At 28.9% G+C, this 21,190-nt stretch overlaps 1 protein-coding gene across 2 annotated transcripts in view; it reads right to left on the bottom strand.

Annotated features, from left to right (window-relative positions):
• LOC105833689 overlaps window positions 1-11,914 on the bottom strand; it is a 139,859-nt gene extending 127,945 nt beyond the window's left edge. The window contains exon 1 of one of the 2 annotated variants that reach the window (XM_036292677.1): window positions 11,616-11,914. In XM_036292677.1, coding sequence (XP_036148570.1) covers window positions 11,616-11,628 — 13 coding nt within the window. In that variant the 5' untranslated portion in view covers window positions 11,629-11,914. The remainder of the gene's footprint in view (window positions 1-11,615) is intronic. The other variant, XM_036292675.1, reaches the window with a different exon arrangement.
• Between the last annotated feature and the right edge of the window lie 9,276 nt (window positions 11,915-21,190).

Below are 21,190 nucleotides of genomic sequence, written 5' to 3'. Positions count from 1 at the left end.
CACTATTCATTCACAGAAGCTCAGACTTGTCATACGTATTGAATTTTCTCCAGGTAATGTGATTACGCAAGCCTGCACGCTCTGGATTATACATTTGTGACCCAAACTGCTTTTACAACGTTTTTTTCTGGGGTTAGGAAAAAATGTGCCAATTCAGCAATTCTGACCTTGACTTTCGATTTATCGGGTCAAAATACATAAAAATAAATTAGTCTGGTCCGCCGAACCAACATTAAAAAAAATTTTTTGAGGTTAGGAAAAAATGAGCCAATTCAGCAATTCCAATTTTGAACTTGGATTCAGCGGGTCAAAATACATGAAGATAGACTAGTCTGGTCCGCCAGATCAACATGACAAAAAAATTTTTTTTTTAATTAGAAAAAAATGACCTAATTCAGCAATTCTGATCTTGGATTTAGTGGGTCAAAATACATAAGGATAGACTATTCTGATTTACCGGACCAACATTAAAAAAAATTTTTTTCGAGGTTATGAAATATAACGTAACTTTGCAATTCTGGCCTTGGATTCGGATTCAACGGGTCAAAATACATAAGGATTGACTAGTCTGGCCCGCCGGACCAACCACTTTTTTTTGTGTGCCTGTGTTATCATTAAATACGTCAAAAATTGTTTTAAATAAAATAAGGTACGAAAAATCACAAAGTGACTTTTCTTTAAATCTATTATTTTCATTAATTTTTAACGAATTTAAAAAACAGAATAGTTTTGGAAAGTTAAAAGATAGATCTAGAATCTGGATAAAGTGGATTTTAGGTATCATTTAAAAAGTATAATTATTTTGATAAATAAAAGTTGGAAAAAACGATATGTTGAGGAAAAATGGAAAAATAAATAAAAACAATTATTTTTTTTATTTTGCTATTATAAAATTGTAAAAAATCTGTTGTGAGCGTTTGCTCTGAACGGGAGTTCTCCCCGAAATTGTTCTGGAATTCGCCTGCCTTAGAGGTTAGGATCCGAAGGGGAGAGGATTCGGCTCGTTGATTGACAAAGGTGGCTTCTTGTTTGCTCTTCTTTCGGCTTTTATTTGTGTCAGTCCGGTTACAATCAGCTGTGCTGCGCGTTCGGTGTTATGTGATACTCGCGAAAAACGTGACGTAAATCGACATACTCACATATATGTAATAAGACTATATTGCTAACGTCGGACTTATCCCATAGGAGGAGTGGGTGAAATCAAAGAGAGATAGACGTAGTGGAAATCATGTATCTGCATCGTTGTGCGCAAGCGTGGCACATAGTTGCATGTGCGGGGCGCGCGGTAGCGGGAGCGGCTTTTGCGCGTGCGCAAAACTGTCAAGGTACGTCAAGTCGCACCGTTTTCGTCGTAATGTTTTCACCCTTTTCCGAGCCCAGTTAGCTTATTACATATATGCATACTTACGTCGTGCGCATTGCTACTCTCCGCTCGGTCACGGCGTGGTCGCGCTTATATTTGATGATTTTGTGGCGCAATTTTAGGACCAATAACCGGAAGTCGGTGGCTTCCGCGAGGCTATGCGTTTCGACACTGAAACGCGGTAGCCTTGCGGTTCAATTGTGCAGCGTAGGGCCTTATTTCTAGGGCGATACGGAACTTCCGAGCGGTTCCGTATCGTGATGTTGTAAGCTTACGAAAGTTGCTTGGAAGGTCATGCTTTGTATCTGGTGGGACCAGCTCGGCGTAGTGTATTATGAGCTACTAAAACCGCCTGAAACAATCGCAGGCGATCGGTATCGAAAGCCATTGATGCGTTTGAGCCGAGCACTGGAAGACAAACGGCCGCAATACAACGATAGACACGATAAAGTGATTTTGCAACATGACAATGCTCGACCCTATGTCGCAAAGCCCGTCAAAACATACTTGGAAACGTTGAAATAGGAAGTCCTATTCCACCCGCCGTATTCTCCGGACATTGCTCCCTCTAACTATCACTTCTTTTGATCAATGACGCATGGCCTGGCCAGCACTTCCGTTTTTATGAGGAAAAATTGGATCGATTCGTGGATTGTCTCAAACGATGACCAGTTTTTCAATGCGGGATGGGGGGTATGCTGCCAGAAAAATGAGAGAAAGTAGTGACCAGCGATGGACAATACTTTGAATCGTAAATGTATAACCAGTTTTTCACAATAAAGCCTCGAATTTTGAAAAAAAAACCGGTGGAAGCAAAGTTCTAATATATAATGTGTATATCCATTAATATATTTGGTATGTATATACAGCGCACAATGTTAAATATATGTACATTTCATATGTAAGATATTTTTCCTCGATAATGTGAACTTGCACGCCCACTCGCAAGGAGTAATCTTTGCAATCATCGCTAGGCGATGCAACTTAGCCTTTTCTCCGGAGTCAAGTAATGCTCTCTTGCATATATAAGGAGGTCACTTGCAACTCCGAAGTCAGATCTCAAATCTCATTTTTACTAGCCATCGTGCCTCGAGTACGGCAGCACAACTGCCACGATTCTCTTCAACGCACGGAAGGACCGTCATCACGGCACATAGGACAGCCGCTAGATCAGGGGATTACAAATTACAAATATAATTACACACTGACGCTATTCCATCTGTATTGTTCTGCTCTTTTAAATAAACACACAAGCTATTTATAAAACCTTCCAAGCAAGTCATTTCGACGACCTACCGCACGCAACACACAATCCCCCACAAATTTATATCATGTATATTCTATGTACACGTTATATATATACTATGTACAATATTATGCATGTTATTATGTATTTCTATGTTCATATTATGTATGTGCAATGATAAATGGACATACATAATGTATATATATATATGTAATATATAAATCATGTACACACACACATACACACACATGTATATATACCGATCTGCAATATACATTATTCTGGTAACATTTGCATATATATTTCATATTCATTGGATGTATAATGTAATACAGGAGCATATACATATACACTGTATATTATACACTGTTTATATATATACACTGTATATTAAATTGTTTTGTGGGTATTTACATAAAGTTAATTTCTGAAAAATCAAACCTTCTATTCTTAGAAAGTAAGACAAAGAGCGAAATACACAAAAAGAATAGATCCGCCTTTTAACCTTGAATATAATTTGAAAAAAGACCTTCAAAGCAATTCAGACTATGAGGTACAAGTCAGTTTTGAATTATAACAGAAGTCATAGACACATACATAGGTAAGCCACGATTTATATTGTACTTTAATACAAAATGAGTATTTTCTGAATAGTTCCTGAAATGATATTTAGTTGTTTACACTTTTCTTTAATAAAAATTATCAATTTTTGGCGTAAGTTTTCTTATGCTTAAGTAATGTTACATTGAAATATTTAGTTTAAAAAAATACAATTTATGAAAAGAAAGTGCGATTTATACTATTATACTACATTTGATATTTCGAAATATCAAACTAGTCCAAATTAAAAATTCATTTAAATTTAATTAGAAAATATGTGAATAATTTGTGGCTTTTAACCTTATATCTTACTGTGATAATTATTATACATATCGAAAATATTTCAAATCTGCAGCTAATTGAAAAATGTAAAAAACCGGAATATAAATTTCATTTTCTAAGAATAACAAAAATAACAATTTGTGATTTTGCATTTTTCGTAATATAGCCCAAGGAAAAACATATTATGTAGATAATTTTAATTGAATTCAAGATAAAAATATTTAATATAGAGATGCTGAGTGACAAATATCTCAGGCGTGCATGAAGAAAGAAAATCATAATAATAATAAATACATAATCCGTAATACGTGCTCCGTGTGCGAAATTATTTGCGAATGATAAAAGAACAACTTGTTTCATAAAGTCCTCCATTCAGTTGCTATCTCAAACGAAGCTGATTAATTGATTGGTTTCGACCTTTTTGAGCACAATCGAACATGACCGTTTTTCTTCCTAAATGCTACATTTTTATTAAAGATTCTACAGATGGGTGTAATAAGATCCACGAAGTAGAACTTGTTAGACGTATTTCGTCTCTATTTCTTAATATTACATAAGTATACCGCGTTATTTCCAATAACATAATCACAACGCAACTTGCAATACAATCTCGCAATTATAATTCGTCATACTTTTTACTCTAAACAAATAAATAATAAAGTAAATTTTATTAATTGTATGTTACTGATCGAATAATTATGTCACGGATTTGTTATTGATTTTCAACAGGAAATTAATGGAGACGATGTACAATCATTGCGAACCTGTAATAAGACAGTTGCAGTTCATTTAAGATGATTATATATAAAAATGCCACATAACAGATAATACATTTGCGCATATCAAGGAGAATATGTGTATTTTGTGTCCGACCTTTTCAATATCTAAATGTTCGCTTACACTTTTAGCCGCACCTAGATTCATCGTTCACGAAAATACGCATCACGGCTGGACAATTCAAACTTCAATTCGAATAGCCGCAGCATTTACAGTGAAATGGACTGGAGTATTGCGTACCATTCTATCTGTCCAGTATAAATTTACTAAAGTGCATTTCACCTTAAGTGAGTAGAGATTTTACGTATAAAATTACACCCACAAAAATTATTTCGGTATATGTGAAATTCTCTAAATCTTAGAGGATTTATATATATATATATTGTCTCAAAAAAGGATTCCTGTCAAAATAAAAAAAATAGTATAAACATAATATCTTACAAGTAAAGAAACAATTTGTTGCTTCTTTTGTGCTGCATGTAAGAAAAGCCACTCTGCTTCGAATCAATAAATTTCGATATAAAACATATTCTTCTTTATATAAAAGGACAGTTAAAATATCTCATAAATTGCGGATGAACACTTTATTTTATTAAAAGAGGAATATGTTTGCTGTAAAATATTAAGCTTAGAATATGAGATTATGGGAAAAATCATTTTGGACGTTGAAAATACTTTTTTTGGGTGTACCCAAATATTTAACTGACTTATATTTTATATTATTTAATTATAATTGTGTATTTCATACTTTTTATACTTTTATCTTGCTTAATTATATTTTGTAATATTAAAATTGTATAATTTTATATTGATCCTAGAACATCATATCAGAGTAGTTTTGTAGCTCAATGCAAAGAACAACCACAAAAAATGCCCGGTTTTTCTCGGTTTTTCAATTAAATATAATGCTAAATTATAGTTTATAATAAAACATTAATCGCATAAAAATTTTACGATAAGTATACAATTAGTTTATGATTAGATGATAATTTTTTTATAAATTAATTTCATTATCGTTTTATCCCTTATATTTGATCCGCTATCTTGAATTTTTGAGATCTGACATAAGATTCGTAATCAGGAACTTAAAGAATTCTTAGGTACTAACTTTTGAAAAAAATCAACAAAAGTTTATGCTATTATGTGTCGATAGTGTCATACTTTCTTTTAGTAGACGTTAACTACTTTGACCCCCTAGATCTCTGAAACCAATTGTATGCTCATCGTAAAACTTTTCTGTTATTAATGTTTCATCATGAACTATCATTTAGCATAATATTCATTTGAAAAATTCAGAACAGAAAAATTTTTTGCATCCTTTTTTGCCATTGTTCTTTGATTTTATTTTTTAATTTAATTTAGCAAATAAAGGGATCGATTCGGGGCACCGACCATAATTCCATTTAAAGTCTTAAGAATCGAGAGAGACACTAGCTGGCGTTGGAACGTCATTAGCTTCCAAGCAGTACAGACATAAAATAAAAATAGGACACGCTTATACGAGTATATCAATCTGACATTTGTGTATGCATTTCGTTCAGATATCACCATACAAAATACTATTTTTTCATGTTTATATTTTGTTTGGACGGACACTCGCTATAGAAAGAGAAGTACTACGACTGCGTTTGTGCAAGCTGTAACGGTCCTGTATATAAAAACCACAGGACAACACAATGTGGCGAGTGTCGCTTGAAGTCATGAAAATATTTTAATAATTTGTTTTACTTTAATAATGTATAATTCTATATTTAAAAAATAAACATTTTTTACTATTTTATAGCAAATTAAAAAATGATTGATTGTGTTTTAATTTATCTTTTTCTTTTTCTTAAGCTATTTTTTTCTACTTCTACTTGTCAAAATAGTTATACTTTTTAAACAATACTCAAAATTTATTTTATCTAGATCTATCTTTTATTTTTCTAAAACTGTTCGTTTTTTTTCAATTTGTTCAAAATTAATGAAACTACGATAGATTAACAAAAATTATTTTTGCAATTTTTTTTTAAACTTTAATTTGTTAAAATTAATTTTTAACGTGTTTAATGTTAATTAATATTATTTTGAGTTACATTGTTTTTATCATGAAAAGAGATTTATATATTGTAGCACAATATTAATTTCAGTCCATCTGTTCAATGCAGAACGCTGAGGAAGGAATGGAATACATTTTAAATCCAATATAACGTTAGAGGTGGAAAAATAGGTATATTGTTCTAGGATTAAATTCATATACGATGTATACTTTAATAGAGAGTTTAAAATTATTTAAATAGGTTCTTGATTCTAGCCTGGCACTGTAAGGAAACATGAGAGGTGTAGGTGACATAAGTAGGAAATGGTATCACCAATGAAACACCATTATAAATAAATTTTGATTATGCAACACTTTTGTGAACAGCTGAGCAATCTAACTAAATTTATTTCATTTTTGTATTATTGTACTATTATCTTCTTTCTTACATTATGTTCTTACATTTTCTTTCTTTTCTCTCGTATTATCTTTATGTATTTGTATTTTAAAGATCATTCAGAATTGATCATTATTGACAAGTATTAAGACAGTTTCAATTGTGCTCAAAAAAGTTGAAAGTGAAAAAGAGCGAGCTTAGAAATTTTCAAAAAGTCCTTCTCTCAATATCCTTTCATCTTAGCTTGTTTATAATTATATCGATGCAAGTGTAATCAAAAATGAGCAGATCGTCATGCAGCCAACATTCTTGTTTCTTTCTGTGTTGTAAAAAGACTTCGAGTTCCAGAAAACCGGAAAATTGTTTAAAAAATTTCAAATATACCTCTTATGTATATGTGTCGCGCATATTGCTTTTCTGATTTTCACAAAAGTTACAAGAATTTTGAATAAGAGTTTATATCGATTTCCAGGTCAGTGACTTTAAGTGAACGTAAACGTGACATATTTCCATTTTTATCATTTTACACAATTTGTTTCAACGATTGTGAATATATAACGTGTTGCAGCATTTATATAGTTATAACATATATATAGATTTGATTTCCCGCATACTTGTTAATTAACGTAGTTTGCAACTTGAAACTCGATCAAAGAAAGTTGTACGCAAAAAAAATATAATTCTTAAATATATTTTAATGTACATTTTATATGTCTCAGAATTTTAATAAGTATGTGTTAGTAATATTTATCAATTTTTTTATTACTTAAAAATAAAAAGAAAAAAATTGTGCAGATAAAAGAACAATAAAAAACTAAAAGAATATAAATAATAATAAAAATAATATAATTTTTTTATTAAGATAAAATATTAAAAAATAAAGCTTTTTCCTTTTACAAAACCTCATTTCTTGATGTAATAAAATCGTAACGATGTTGTGGCTATAAGTAATCTGATAAAATCGTCCAAGCTAAATGCTAACTTTTTTACTTAAAGCGTTTTAATGGTATTAATTATGTCTATTGACCAACCGAAAGAGAGCGGACATGCAAAAATGTATTTGACAAATCCATTTTTGTTTTCACAAAACATTTATGGTTATTGAAGGATAAAGAGCTGTACATTTTAATAATAGTTTAAAATTAAGCACTTTAAAATCAAAATCGATATTTGCGATAAATATGGATAGGCGGACAAAACAAATTTTTGGAAGCAACTGTTATATTAAGAGCTACTAAATACATAATCGTTAATAACGCATGCAATATTTGCCTATTATACAACGCATTTAAGCTGTCTCATTAGATGCTAACTACAAGGCAATTTTCACCGACACGGCTTTTAACATCGCATAATGTGTGTCACATGCGTTAAATTATTAATTTTTGACATTTATAATCAAATCATTGTTGAAATTTTATGGTGGACTTATCAATCGTATATTAATAGAAATTTTATTAATTAATAGTATCTCAAATTAACACTACAAGTACCAAGTGATCAAGTATTTGTATGTACTGTTTTTATTTTTCAAATTATTTTTATTTTTGTACAAAAAATAAAGTTTTAATTTTTTACTAATTTTTAAAACAATTATGTTTTTTATATTAATAAAATATTTGACTACATTCTTTATTTTTACAATAATGTATTGTAACTAATGTTTTTGTATTGTAACTTATGTACACTTGTGCTTTTATTGTGTAAAAAAGTGTCAGTACTTGTTGTGCTAACAATTTATGTAAATCAGTCGGTAAAACTTCTAACAATAAGTACAAAAGATTTTACTTTATAATTATTTCTTAAAATTGTATAATTTAAAAGAATGTCAAAATTAACCAACAATTTGATTTTTTATCAAATCATTATATACACTTCTGTCTCCGATAATTTCTATTCTCGCGTTAATTCTATGCTTTTTAGCCGACATAAGAATTGATAACTGTATCATGGAAATATGAGAAATAATGAATGCTATCATAACATTTCGTAACCGTGAGAGTCTCTTACAGTGGATCAACAATAATTCGCTTTTACGAGAGTTTTGCCTAGAATAGCGAAACTTCACGACAGCATCGCAGAAATAATCTATTGCTCGCGCAAGACCCAAATAGAAGTTGAGCGGGCGTATGCAGTCGTCAAATCTACGATGTAACTACTTCGACTTTACATCGTGCATTGTTACAGTTTCCAGGAGCGGAAATAAAAGGATTGATGTCGCTAATCTAATCACATGTCCGAAGTTATGTATTTGGCAACACCACTAATATTAGTTATTAAATATCAATTGTTCGTAAATAGTTTTACGTACAAATGAATGATGATGTCTTTAAATCTTTCATGATCCTTTTTCAAATCAAACTTGTATGTTTTATTTATTATTCTGTTTGAACTGTATTAAACTGTTTTGTGTTTAAACATATTAAACATAATAATATTTAAAACATATAAACAATTAGTGCTAAAGAATGTCAAATATAGTGAAAGTTTACGTGCATCTATTTTAAGATTAATAATGTTGAAATTACTATTAATTATAACTGAAATATTTACTACCGACAATCAAACATCTTTCAATATATTTATAGATTTTATTTATTTTTATTAGATAAATTAGTCAAATAAAATTGAATTGAACAGAAATAATTGATAACGCTCAATCGTTTCATTTATTTCCGCTATTGACTTGTTCCTCTTCATTACTTTAACTTCATTATTATATCGAAAATGTTCTCGCATGCGTAATAAATCAGAGTGCTTTATATTGTGTCGGATTTAGTGCACATGATTTATATCATAATTATTTATGATAAAAAAATTTACGCATTATGGTTCTCAAGAAATTACGTTTTTAATGCTCATAAGTTCTCCGTGCTAACCCATTCGGACTTTGGCGGAAAGTGGAAACGGTTAGTCAAATATCAGATCGATAAAACAATTTGACGGTGATATTTGAAATATCAAAGCGTTGTTTAAATTATGACTTTTTGTGAAAGAGAAAAGTTGCAAAATAGAACGTTCGTAAACACGAATAACAAACGTACTTTTTTTGACATTTTTGATCTATTTGAGCTAGATGTTCGACTATTGATTGACTATTTATTCGTTTGATGACGCAACACTTTCACAATGTTATAGGAGAATACTGATTTTACTGTCTCCTAATTTGTAATGTTTTAACTTATAGTCTAGATGAGAAAGAATATTTATTTATATAAATGCTTTTTTATATAGTTTTTTTATAAATCAAACGGTTTATAGAGCATTAAAAAGGTAAAAACATTAGTGAAAACTGTGAATAATAATAAATTAAAAAAAATGCACTATTAATAAACATGTAATTTCAAACTTTAAATTACAAAAAAAGTTTACCCCGCGAATTAACGTAAACAGATTTAAAAAATCGTTTTATTTAAAAAGTTATTAAATTTGTTTTTGATTTTTTAGTACACACACACACACACACACACGCGTAAACAAATCTTTAATTAGTACTTGAACAAAATATTATTCACGTGTTTATAAAAAGTTTTATCTTATTCTCACTTCAAAACAAAAGAAATATAGTTCAATAAATTGGCACAGTTAAGAAATCATCTACAATTGAAAAAAGAAGATAACAACAAATACAAAAAGAATCAGGTCAATATATCGAGCTAATATAATATTCTTAGTAAAAATATTATTTATTGACTGATATAAGAAAATAACAAAATGAATAAAAGAAATCTAATACACAATATAAATTAAAGAAACGTTTCGACTCTATGGAGTCCTCATCAGTCTGTATTACAAATTATATAATAATAAATTAAGTACTGTCCTAACGTTAACGATGAATAAACAATAATATAATCTACGTAATATATAATATACGAAAATTAAAGTAAACAAAATAACCCAACATACTTGCAAAAATTATAGTTGTCAAACCAGAGTAAAAGACCTTTATAGGAACTGAGCGTCTCAACTATTCGACAGTCAACGCAGGTGTATCAAAGAAGGCAACAATTATTAAAAAATGTATAATTTAAATAAATAGTAATATGTAATATGTATGTAATACATATAAGTAAATGTAAAATATAAAAACAAATTAATATAAAAATAATTATAAAGTAATTATAATAAAATGGAATTTAGTGAAACAATTATGAAACAATTAAAACAAAAATAAAATAGTTAAATTAAGAACACAATAATGCAATAAACAACCAAATCTCATATAAGAATAAGGATAGATCATTGTTTTCTATCTCTATTAAAAATGCATTCCAGCAACCACGGAATCGACTTCCTATGCAATTTGTGTAAACGGAAACTAGTTTTACGGATTAAGTTACAAAAGCATTAATTAATGAAAAATAAACTCAACGTGCATCTTAAAGCTTTTAAGACCTTAAGTCGGCAAGTTAAACTTAAGAAAATCACGAATATGTAAAAAGTTTTACTATATTTTCAATTAAATTTAAAAGTTTAATACGTTATTTTTCTTCAATACGTAATAATTTTGATTGTATAAGATGACATAAAACTAAATAAAAGGAATTTTACTATTTGTTTTTTTCTGTTAAAGATTTACATACAAACAGATTTGTAAAAACAAGAGTTTAATTTCAATAAATTTTTAATTATATACATATACATATAAGTAAAGAATAGAAATCTATCAAAATCTATCAAAAGTATTATATCGTATTAGTAGTCTTTAAAAATATTGAAATTTCGGAACAAATAAATTACTTTTTAAGAATGTATTTATCATTTGCAAATTCATGTCAAAACAATTTAACTTTATCTCAACATTCGTGCCATTTTTTTGCAAAATATTTTGAAATTACTAATAAATTATTAATATGCTGTTTAAGGATCTTGATTATTTGTAGAAGCTAGAATTAAATGTATAAATTAACAAATACGAACGAAAACTTACTCACGTTTAGCATGCGCCTTGTCGCTGATAGAAACTAAGATCACGAAGATCAGGATGATTAAAAACGAAAAAACGGAACCGAAAGTCGCGTTAATGGTCCTCATCCTGTCACAATTATCAATGCGCGCTTCGTTCCTGCGGAGGGTGATAGGCCTAAGAAATCCTTCTGCTGCACGGTCTGGAATGACAGATGACACCGAAACGATGCTATCCCGTCAAGCAGGTGGTTGTGAATGAACGATGGTGGCGGCGCGCGTTCCCTCTTTTACAGAAGCGGAAACCGGAGTGGCGCAGTCGGATATCGTCGTGGTGCATGTCGGGTATGCGAACGGCAAGATATCCGTGGGTGGAGGTGATATTTTCCAGGTAGTGACGGCGATCACGACGTTGTTATCATTGTGAACTTTGATGATAATTCCGGACACGAAAATTGATTGGATATGTAGGTATAGGAAAAAAGTGTCGAGAAAATTGCACGTGCCGAAAGGACTGTCTTCAAGAAAAGATAAGATAGTTAGAGGCACACATTGCGACAGATCTTAATTATTTTAGAGTTAGCATAGACTGCGCTTTTGTAATCGAAATATAACTACACAATATACAGAATGTTAATTAATAAAAATATTAGAATATTATTACGCAGCAAACAATATAATTGTTATACAACTTACAAAAATTATATAACATATAAGAGTTATATTGTTGAATAAAAAATTACAACAATATGTAACTATTAGTCGAGGTTTGCTGGATATATGATTTGCACACGGGTAAAATTTTCTTTTAGAATTTTGCATTACAATCATGGTAATAATAAAATAACTTTAAAAAAATTTACATTTTTGGTAAAATTTTTACTAAATTTTACTACATTTTTATTAAGTTATATTTCTTAACTTGTTCTAAATTTAACAAGATTTAATAAAATTTAGTTAAATTTTTCAAAATTTAATCAAATTTAATAATTTTCAAAAGTAATTTTTTCTAAAATATAACTAAACTTTAGTACATTTTATTAAAACTGTAATAAAATGTTTTTAATTTTATGTTGTTTGATAACATAATCTTGAGAATAAGTTCTATAAAAAAGTATATTCTACACATTTTATATGTCTAAGACGATTCATCTAAATTGTTGTATTTAACAGAATATGAATATATTAAAAAGTAACATAAATATTATGTAAAGATTGACACAAAAAATTTAATATTTTGTTACAATTTGGAAAAAATTGTAAAAGTATATTTTTTTAGTAAAATTAACATTTATATTGGCACATAATTTTATCTTAGAATTTATGTTTTAAAATTACTTTTATGTACATTTATCTATAAATTGTGCTATTTTAAACCTAAAAAATATTGAATGAATTCAAAACAAAATATTTAACTGATACAATCACATTATATTAAATTAACATTACTTACGTTAAAAACTTTAACAAGATCCAATTTTCGATACAAATAAAAAATTTTACTATACGGATTTGATTTTTTAAGAAATGTCATACAATTTAATATTCGTCAATTGTCACTCTATGATGATCATTTACAAAACAAATAAGAATTACTCACACAAAAATGTTACTATCACAAAATGTATTTTTGTTATAAAAATACGGAAAATGATTCCATGCGTCATAAATGCAAAATAAATAGATTTTATACGTAAAAATAATATTGAAATAGTTCATTTAAATAATATTTTTATTTTATAATCATAAATATTATATGTTACTTTATAGCATTATAAATTAAAAGTGTTATATATAAAATGTCAGGAAATAAAAATCCAGATTTTTTTTTATAAAGAGAAAATATACTTCAAGAGTAGAAAATAAATAAATTCAAGAAAACTTATATTTATATTTATGTGACTAAATTTTATTATTTTCTTGTATAATTTTTGTATGACTCTTGTAAGAAGTTAAGCTTGAAATATTTCCTTCAAATAATGAAACATTAAAGCTTAATCAAGAATTTAATAAAAATTATTTTTATGTATTAGCATTATGTATCAATATATCAACATATCTCTAAACTATCTTAGTTACCAGTCCTGTACCTTATCGAGTTCTGTAATTTTTCATCATTAATTCTTGCACATATTTTCACAATATTATAATAATAACGAAGAAGAGCCTGACTTCTTTTTGATACCATTTGATTCGAGAGACGCTTCTTATCACGCCATAAAACTTATTAAGAAATTCTTTTTTCTTACGAAGTCGATCAAGATTATCGATAAAAACTGTAATTAATATTTAAGTACGTAGGAAATATCGTGAATAGGGTAGAGAGAGACTTACACGTTTCATGTGAGTTGAGGCTCTTTACGCCTGATTGAAGTGTTCCTAGATGGAACAATGCTGTTGGAAAATTGTGAACGACGTGCTTTTCAACCGGATATTTAATTATTGGATATTTAATTTTATTCGAGGCATGTACACAACAATGTTCGTACAACGGTGAAGAAAATCTTGACAAATTTGTAATTAATGGTATTCGATAATGCCGTGCCGATGGTGGTCATCCTTGTCATCTCGTGGGCAATCGAATGCAAATTTAACTGAAGGACAAATGCATACAAGCGCTAGTTAATTAACTATCCTCCTAATTTCATCAATATCACGTATCACAAGAGTTGCTTTTTAATTCCACATATAACATTTAATTATCTATCACTTTAATTTACATTGTAAAGTTTATTAGAAAAAAGTTGCTAATACCGGCATAGGCTTTTTCAGACGATCTAATTTCCAACGTCTATATAATAATATCGTATTAATACTGATAAAAACACATAATGCTTAATATAGATAATTAAAGAAATAAAAATCCATAGTTTATTTACGGCTTTTTTTGTATAAAATATGTTAGAAATGAGAGAGAGAGAGAGAGAGAGAGAGAGAGAGAGAGAGAGAGAGAGAGAGAGAGAGAGAGAGAGAGACTCTAACATAATCTAATCTTTATATATAATTGCATTACACATTGCATCTCCTAAAATTACATAAGGTATTTATATAATAAAAAAATATTTTATATTAAAATGAAAAATTCTTTAGGTATATTCATATAAATTAACTTGTTAATATTTTGTAGGTACAGATAATTTATGTTAAAGAAAAAGAAAGTATAGCTTATTATCTCAGTTTTGGACCAAATTTTTCAGACGTTTATTTTCGATTATGTTGCGAAAGCATTAATTATCATAAAATATAAAAAAGTATTTTAATAACAGTTATAGCATCTAATAAAGAACACTTTCTAATTAAAAGTTATTTTCAAAGTTTTAAAGCTAATCTACAATATGTTTTTTACTTTTCCTATTTTCGTTTCTTTTTTTTATTGCATTTTGCCTTTTCAAACGTCTTATCAAAATTGGTAAAATAAAAATTAACAAACTATTAAAGAAATAAGAAACACATGACAAGAAACACAATTACCAGTAAAATAGTATACACAGAAAAAAAGTAATATAGCCAATAACATATGTAATTGCGGGCTGCCAACTGCATAAAATACTCAATACAATAATTTGCTATTAATGCAAGTACAATGTTGATACTGCAATAGCATATATTATTGTATTGAATATATCTGTAATTGGCAGCCCGCAACTACATATCTTATTGAATATATTACTTTTTTTTTCAATGTGAAAAAGCGAAAAGGTAATAAACAAGAAACAAAACAAGAAGCATATTGTAGAAAAATTTTTGCTTTTACTTTTTGTTTAAGAAATATTCAAATTATTCAAAATCAAAGTAATATGCCACTGACCTTCTGCCATTCCTTTCATTTTTGTTCTTACTTGTCTCGGAATATATAATAAATATTTCAAAGTTTGCATTAATTGAAAACAATCAAATTCTACCCATTATATACAAAGATATACGCAATTAAAAAATATCAGGTACTACACCTAGTGCTTCAAAATCTTGAAGCAAACATAATGCTCCTCCTGAAAAATATACAATCAAATCTTATTCATTCAAACCCCGTTAATTTAAGAACCTCTACAATTTGAATTTCTATTCATTTCCTAGAAAAAACCTTTTCAAACGTATTAGACTTCATCCTTCCTCTACATCCCCATTAATTTTTATAAAGCATTTTTGCTTTAAAATAAGAAAATTTATTAATTTATTATTATCCTAATCTAAACTTAATTATTATCCTAACCTAAATCCTATAAAAAAATATGGGTAAATCTTAACAAAAGGGGACCCAGCCCCGATAAACAATAAATTCATTATTAAAATAAAGCACGTATTTATGCGTGCTTTAAAATAAGAAAGTCTATTAATTTATTATTATCCTAATCTTTTATGCAAAGTCGCAAACCCATGTGGTGCAGAGAACGCGTGGGCGGAATTCAAGGGCACATCTTCGCCCTCTCCCTACATGCCCGCATTAATTTTTATAAAGCACACATAAATTAATATATTTTTTTATTTTAAAGCACCCAAAAATGCATGCTTTATAAAAATTAATGCGGAGATGTAGGGAAGGAGGGCAAAGTCCTTTCCTTGCACCCCGCCCACGCGTTCTTTGCACCACAAAGGTTTGCGACTTTAAGGGGGGAACCTCATTCCATACAGCACAGAAGCTTTCAGCAACATTGCTGCGACGTTACAATATTACGAGTTGCAATGTAACATTGTAGAGACGTTTCAGAAACATGCAATATCAATATTACGCCGAAATGTTCCAGTAATGTTGCAGAAATATAATAAAATTCTGAAAATGTATATATTTAAAAATATGCATCAAGTATTCCAATATACGTGCAACTTCGTGTAAGAAGAATTTGTGATATTTTTAAATAGTTTTGTGAGATTTAAATATTTGGATTTGTGTGCAATATTTATAGGATTTATACCAAAGATTATATATATAATCTTTTTGAGATTTATAATAGAACAGTAAATTAAATAATTCTTTAAATAAAAAATAAAATTATCATACATGATAATTTTATTTTATTTGAAAAATTGTTCAATTTACTGTTCTATTATAAATCTCAAAAAATGCAATTACTTGGCTATAAATATTGATGCTAGGAAATTCATATATATATGTATTCATTAATATTATTGCTTTTGACGATAATGAAAATAATGCTACTTCATGAAAATAATGCTACTTAGATAATAGAATATTGTGTAAGTTTTTAATCCTGTATAAAATGTAATAATAATTTTCTAATTTTCTACTATGCTTCTATATTTTAGATTTTAATAGGTAAACTTTGAGAATATGTAAAAATATTCTAGAGAAATAAGAAACAAATTCATTGCAATTGCGTAAATTCACAATTTTTATCCGAATTTTGGATACAAAAAGATTATAAAGTTACACAGATTGCAACAAATTTCTTTTTATCTCTCTTGTCTTTAGATATTCTCAAAGTTTATCTATTAAATTTAAAACGTTATGCATATTTATACACTGAGAAAAAAATTTCTTTAAATACATTTAAGAAACTCGGTTTTCTTATTACAAAGAAATGATTTATTTCAGTTTAATAATGATACTATTAATGTCATTAAATCATTACTTAAAGGAACAAAATCAAAAATGTATGAAATGATTTACTTAAAAGAATAAAATATTTATTTGCTAGCATACATTGTTTTGTTGCTGTAAAAAAATATTTGTTTGTAATAAGAAACCGAGTTTCTTAAATGTATTTAAAGAAATTTTTTTCTCAGTGTAGCAACGCGTTTCAATGCATCAAATACATTGCACCGTAACATTGCACTAGTCTTACATTGTAATATTTCTCAGGGCGGACATTTCAGCGTTGCCGCAAGCTTGCAGTAACATTGCAGAAACATTTTGCAATGTCCATGCAATATTACAATATTTTAATGTAAGGTTTCTGCAATGTTTTTGTAATCTTTCAGTACTGTGTGGGATGTACATAGAAATTTTGTAGTAATTTTTTTTTCTTACTCAAATTTATAGAAAATTTTCCATAAAATATGAAAAAAAAATAGTAGAAACCGATTTGAGACTTTCTTCTATGTTATTTTCGTCGAAAAGTGAACGGTCGAAATGGGCGGAGCACTCAGGTAGACGAGCGCTCGTCGAGAACTCAGCCTTTCAATCCCTCTGTAATAAATGTTAACCTGGCTGTGTTAGAGTAATGTTCGAGGAAGATCTGCTCTATGGCCCTGGAATCATAAATTAGCAAAAAACTGCGGTAAGTTAAAATAAATTACGATTTTTTCACGATTTTGTTACTCAAACTTTTAATGCATTTTTCTCAAAACGCAAAATTTCACACGCCATGCAATGTAACTCAAAAATTAATTTTTCGATCTTTATGAAATTTGGTATAAATATTTTATAGATAGTTGGGCATAACATGACATGCTCCAATTTTTTATTTTTTAATTTAAAACGTTGTTATTAACAATTGTTTAAAAAAGAAAACCCTTTTTTTCAAAACTTCGCGATTTTTACAAATTTGCAAATTTTAATAAAATAAAAATGTCATGTTGTGTATTTTTGCATAAACAAAAAAACTCATTTTGGTTTTTTCGTTTCAGATCATTTTTGTGACCTGTACGCTGCACGGCCATTTTCCATTGCACTGTTATTATAAAGAATTAAAGTTAAAAAAAAATATTTTTTTTACATTGTAATGTTCATAAATTGTACCTTAAAGTTTAAATCAATATATGCGTTACATTTTTCAAAAAAAAATTCTTGAAAAACAGGCCGTTAACATGAGGTTCCCCCCTTAAGTAAAGCACCGATATCATGTATCATATTTATAAAACCTTTTTTGTTAATAACTTTTTAACGAATCACGAGCGGCGATTAAAATCTCTTGAACATTACTCAGGGGGGTGACCTTGATAACATATGTTATCGGAGCTGGGTTTCCTTTTGTAAAGGTTTATCAAAAAAACATCTCAGAATTAAGTTAGGAATATGACATTTTAAGGATAAAGAGTTATTTGAAACTATTCTGTATAATGGTCAAATAATTTTAAATCTTTATCTCAAAACAATTCAAGTTTGTAGAAATAAATTATAGTAATTGTTACGCTCGAAAAACATTTCGAGTTAATTTCCTATTTTTCTTCGATTTCTAGAAAATGAATAGAAATTCTAATTGTAAAGTTTTTCAAATTAAGAAGGTTTCGAATTAACAAGGTTTAAGTGTATATTTCTTAGGAAAAACACTATGTTTGCTTTGAGATTCTGAACCATTGAATACGCAATATTCGACATTTTTTAATTGCGTATATCTTTGTATGTAATACATAAAATTTGATTGTTTTCGATTGATGCGATAAACGGGCAAGAAAAAGAATTTATAGGTTTAAAAGTTGAAAAATTTGTAAATATTTGAATCATTGAAGAGAGAAAGAAAATAAAAATTATTAACACTTTTCTTTCAATTTACAATTTTGACAGGAAAACAGTTAAAAAAGTTTTACCAATAAATTTTAAAAGATATAATTGAACATATTTTAAGATGAAAATATCCTTTGTCTGATTATTTTGAGTATATATTTTTTATAAGAGAAAGTTAAATTCAAAGTGAGTAGAGAAGATGGAAAAAGAGGAAAAGCGGAAAATGAGAAGAGGAGAGGAGAGAGTGAGAAAAGGAAACATCAAGCGGCGGCGCATGATGAAGCAATGGATAAATAATTAAATAAATAATTTTAAAGAATATGAAAACTACACAAAGTATTTAAACTTTACTTTAATTGCTTCACATTTAAAAAAAATTTTAAAATATGTAAAATTAAAAAATTTTAAAATATTAAAAAACAAAGAAATTGTAAAAATCTCTACTTATTTTCACCTATAAACAATAAATTTAAACACACTAAAAGTAATTTTTCGCTTCCAGTGCATGAAATTGATCCTTTTCTCACGTGTCACTCCACACAAAAAACCAATACTTTGACGCACAAGTAACAAAAAATATTGTATGCGACATGTGCAGATCGGTTATTTTCCGCCCGTGTTGGTAGACACACGAGCCTTTAGCTCGATTTACCGCACTAGTTGCATAAATATCTATTTAATATTGCGGAGTATTAACAATAAGTGTAATACACCAACGGACTGAATTCCTACGACTATGAAAAGTTCTTATCCAATCTTTCAAGCCTGCTGTGATGGAGAATTAGTAGTAGTAGAGATGTGAAACATTTTTTATCTTTACTCCAGCTGTCATCTCTTAGGGCCTCCGCTCAGATTTTTGCATGACGCATAAGATAATCAATCAATCAGAGTCGACTATTTCCCTTTCTAGGATAAAAATAAAGACCTCTGATCGGGTAAGTCTCTTATGCGTTACATACTATGCGCTATGCAGAAGTCTGTGCGGCGGCCCTTACAGTTTTGTGAATGCCTAATATTATTCAATACACCTCGGGTATGCGTAACAAAGTGCTCCTGAGAAATGTATGTATACCCACATAGCACAGAAAGACTGCAGAAACATTACATAAATATTTCACCCAAACAGTACACAACATCCAATGGACATCGAGCTAAAGGCTCGTGTGTCCACCAGCACGGGCAAAAAATAACCGATCTGCACATGTCGCATACAATATTTTTTGTTACCTGTGCGTCGAAGTATTGATTTTTTGTGTAGAGTGACACGTGAAAAAAGGACCATTTTTTATGGATTTTGATCTTTTTTTGTTCAAATGTGAACGTAATACAAATGTTTTAAGAACATACATTATTAGATGTTCAAAATACATACATAAGAATAGACTAGTCTGGTCCGCTGGACCAACCACTTTTTTTGTGTGTATCTGTGTTATTTACTATCTTTTGATGACAAAAAAATTTTTTTGCTTTAATCAAAAAAAGTTACAAATGGTAACTTTTCTTTGGCTAGAGCAAAAAAATTTATTTTGTCACCAAAAGATAGCAAATAATTAGTAAAAAATTCATGTATCAATGATTCTTTAATTTATTTAATTTATATACGATTTTTTGTAGTGGGTAGGTAGTATAATATTAAGCTATCTAGTCACTACAAAAAAACGCATATACAGTGAACAAATAAAAAAATTATTAATATAGGAATTATTTGCTAATTATTTGCTATCTTTTAATGACAAAAAAATTTTTGCTCCAACCAAAAAAGTTACAAATGGTAATTTTTTTGGCTGCAGCAAAAAAATTTTTCTCACCAAAAGGCTAGCAAATAATTAGCAAATAATTCCTATATTAATAATTTTTTAATTTGGTTAATGTATATGCGTTTTTTTTCTATTGGCTTAATATTAAGTTATCTAGCCACTGGTATTTCTTTTGGCTGGATAAAAAAAAAATATTTTTTTCAGCAAAAAATAGCAAATAATTAACAAATAATTCCGATGTAGAAATCGATGTGTTCTGATGATATGGCTCAGCCAGCTTAATATATCTACTCACCAGACCGCTACCGGTCACCCATCAGGCTCGGAAGCCCGGTATCGTAGCCACAGTCCACTCGATACCCACGTGCCGTGTCATCAACGTTTCCTGACACGGATATCGAGCGGTGCTCATTCCTCTGCAAGGGATATTCCTTTTTTCTT

The sequence above is a fragment of the Monomorium pharaonis genome, chromosome 10, assembly GCF_013373865.1.
Source record: "Monomorium pharaonis isolate MP-MQ-018 chromosome 10, ASM1337386v2, whole genome shotgun sequence".
Classification (NCBI taxonomy): domain Eukaryota; kingdom Metazoa; phylum Arthropoda; class Insecta; order Hymenoptera; family Formicidae; genus Monomorium; species Monomorium pharaonis.
This window is presented reverse-complemented; position numbering and strand designations above follow the sequence as displayed.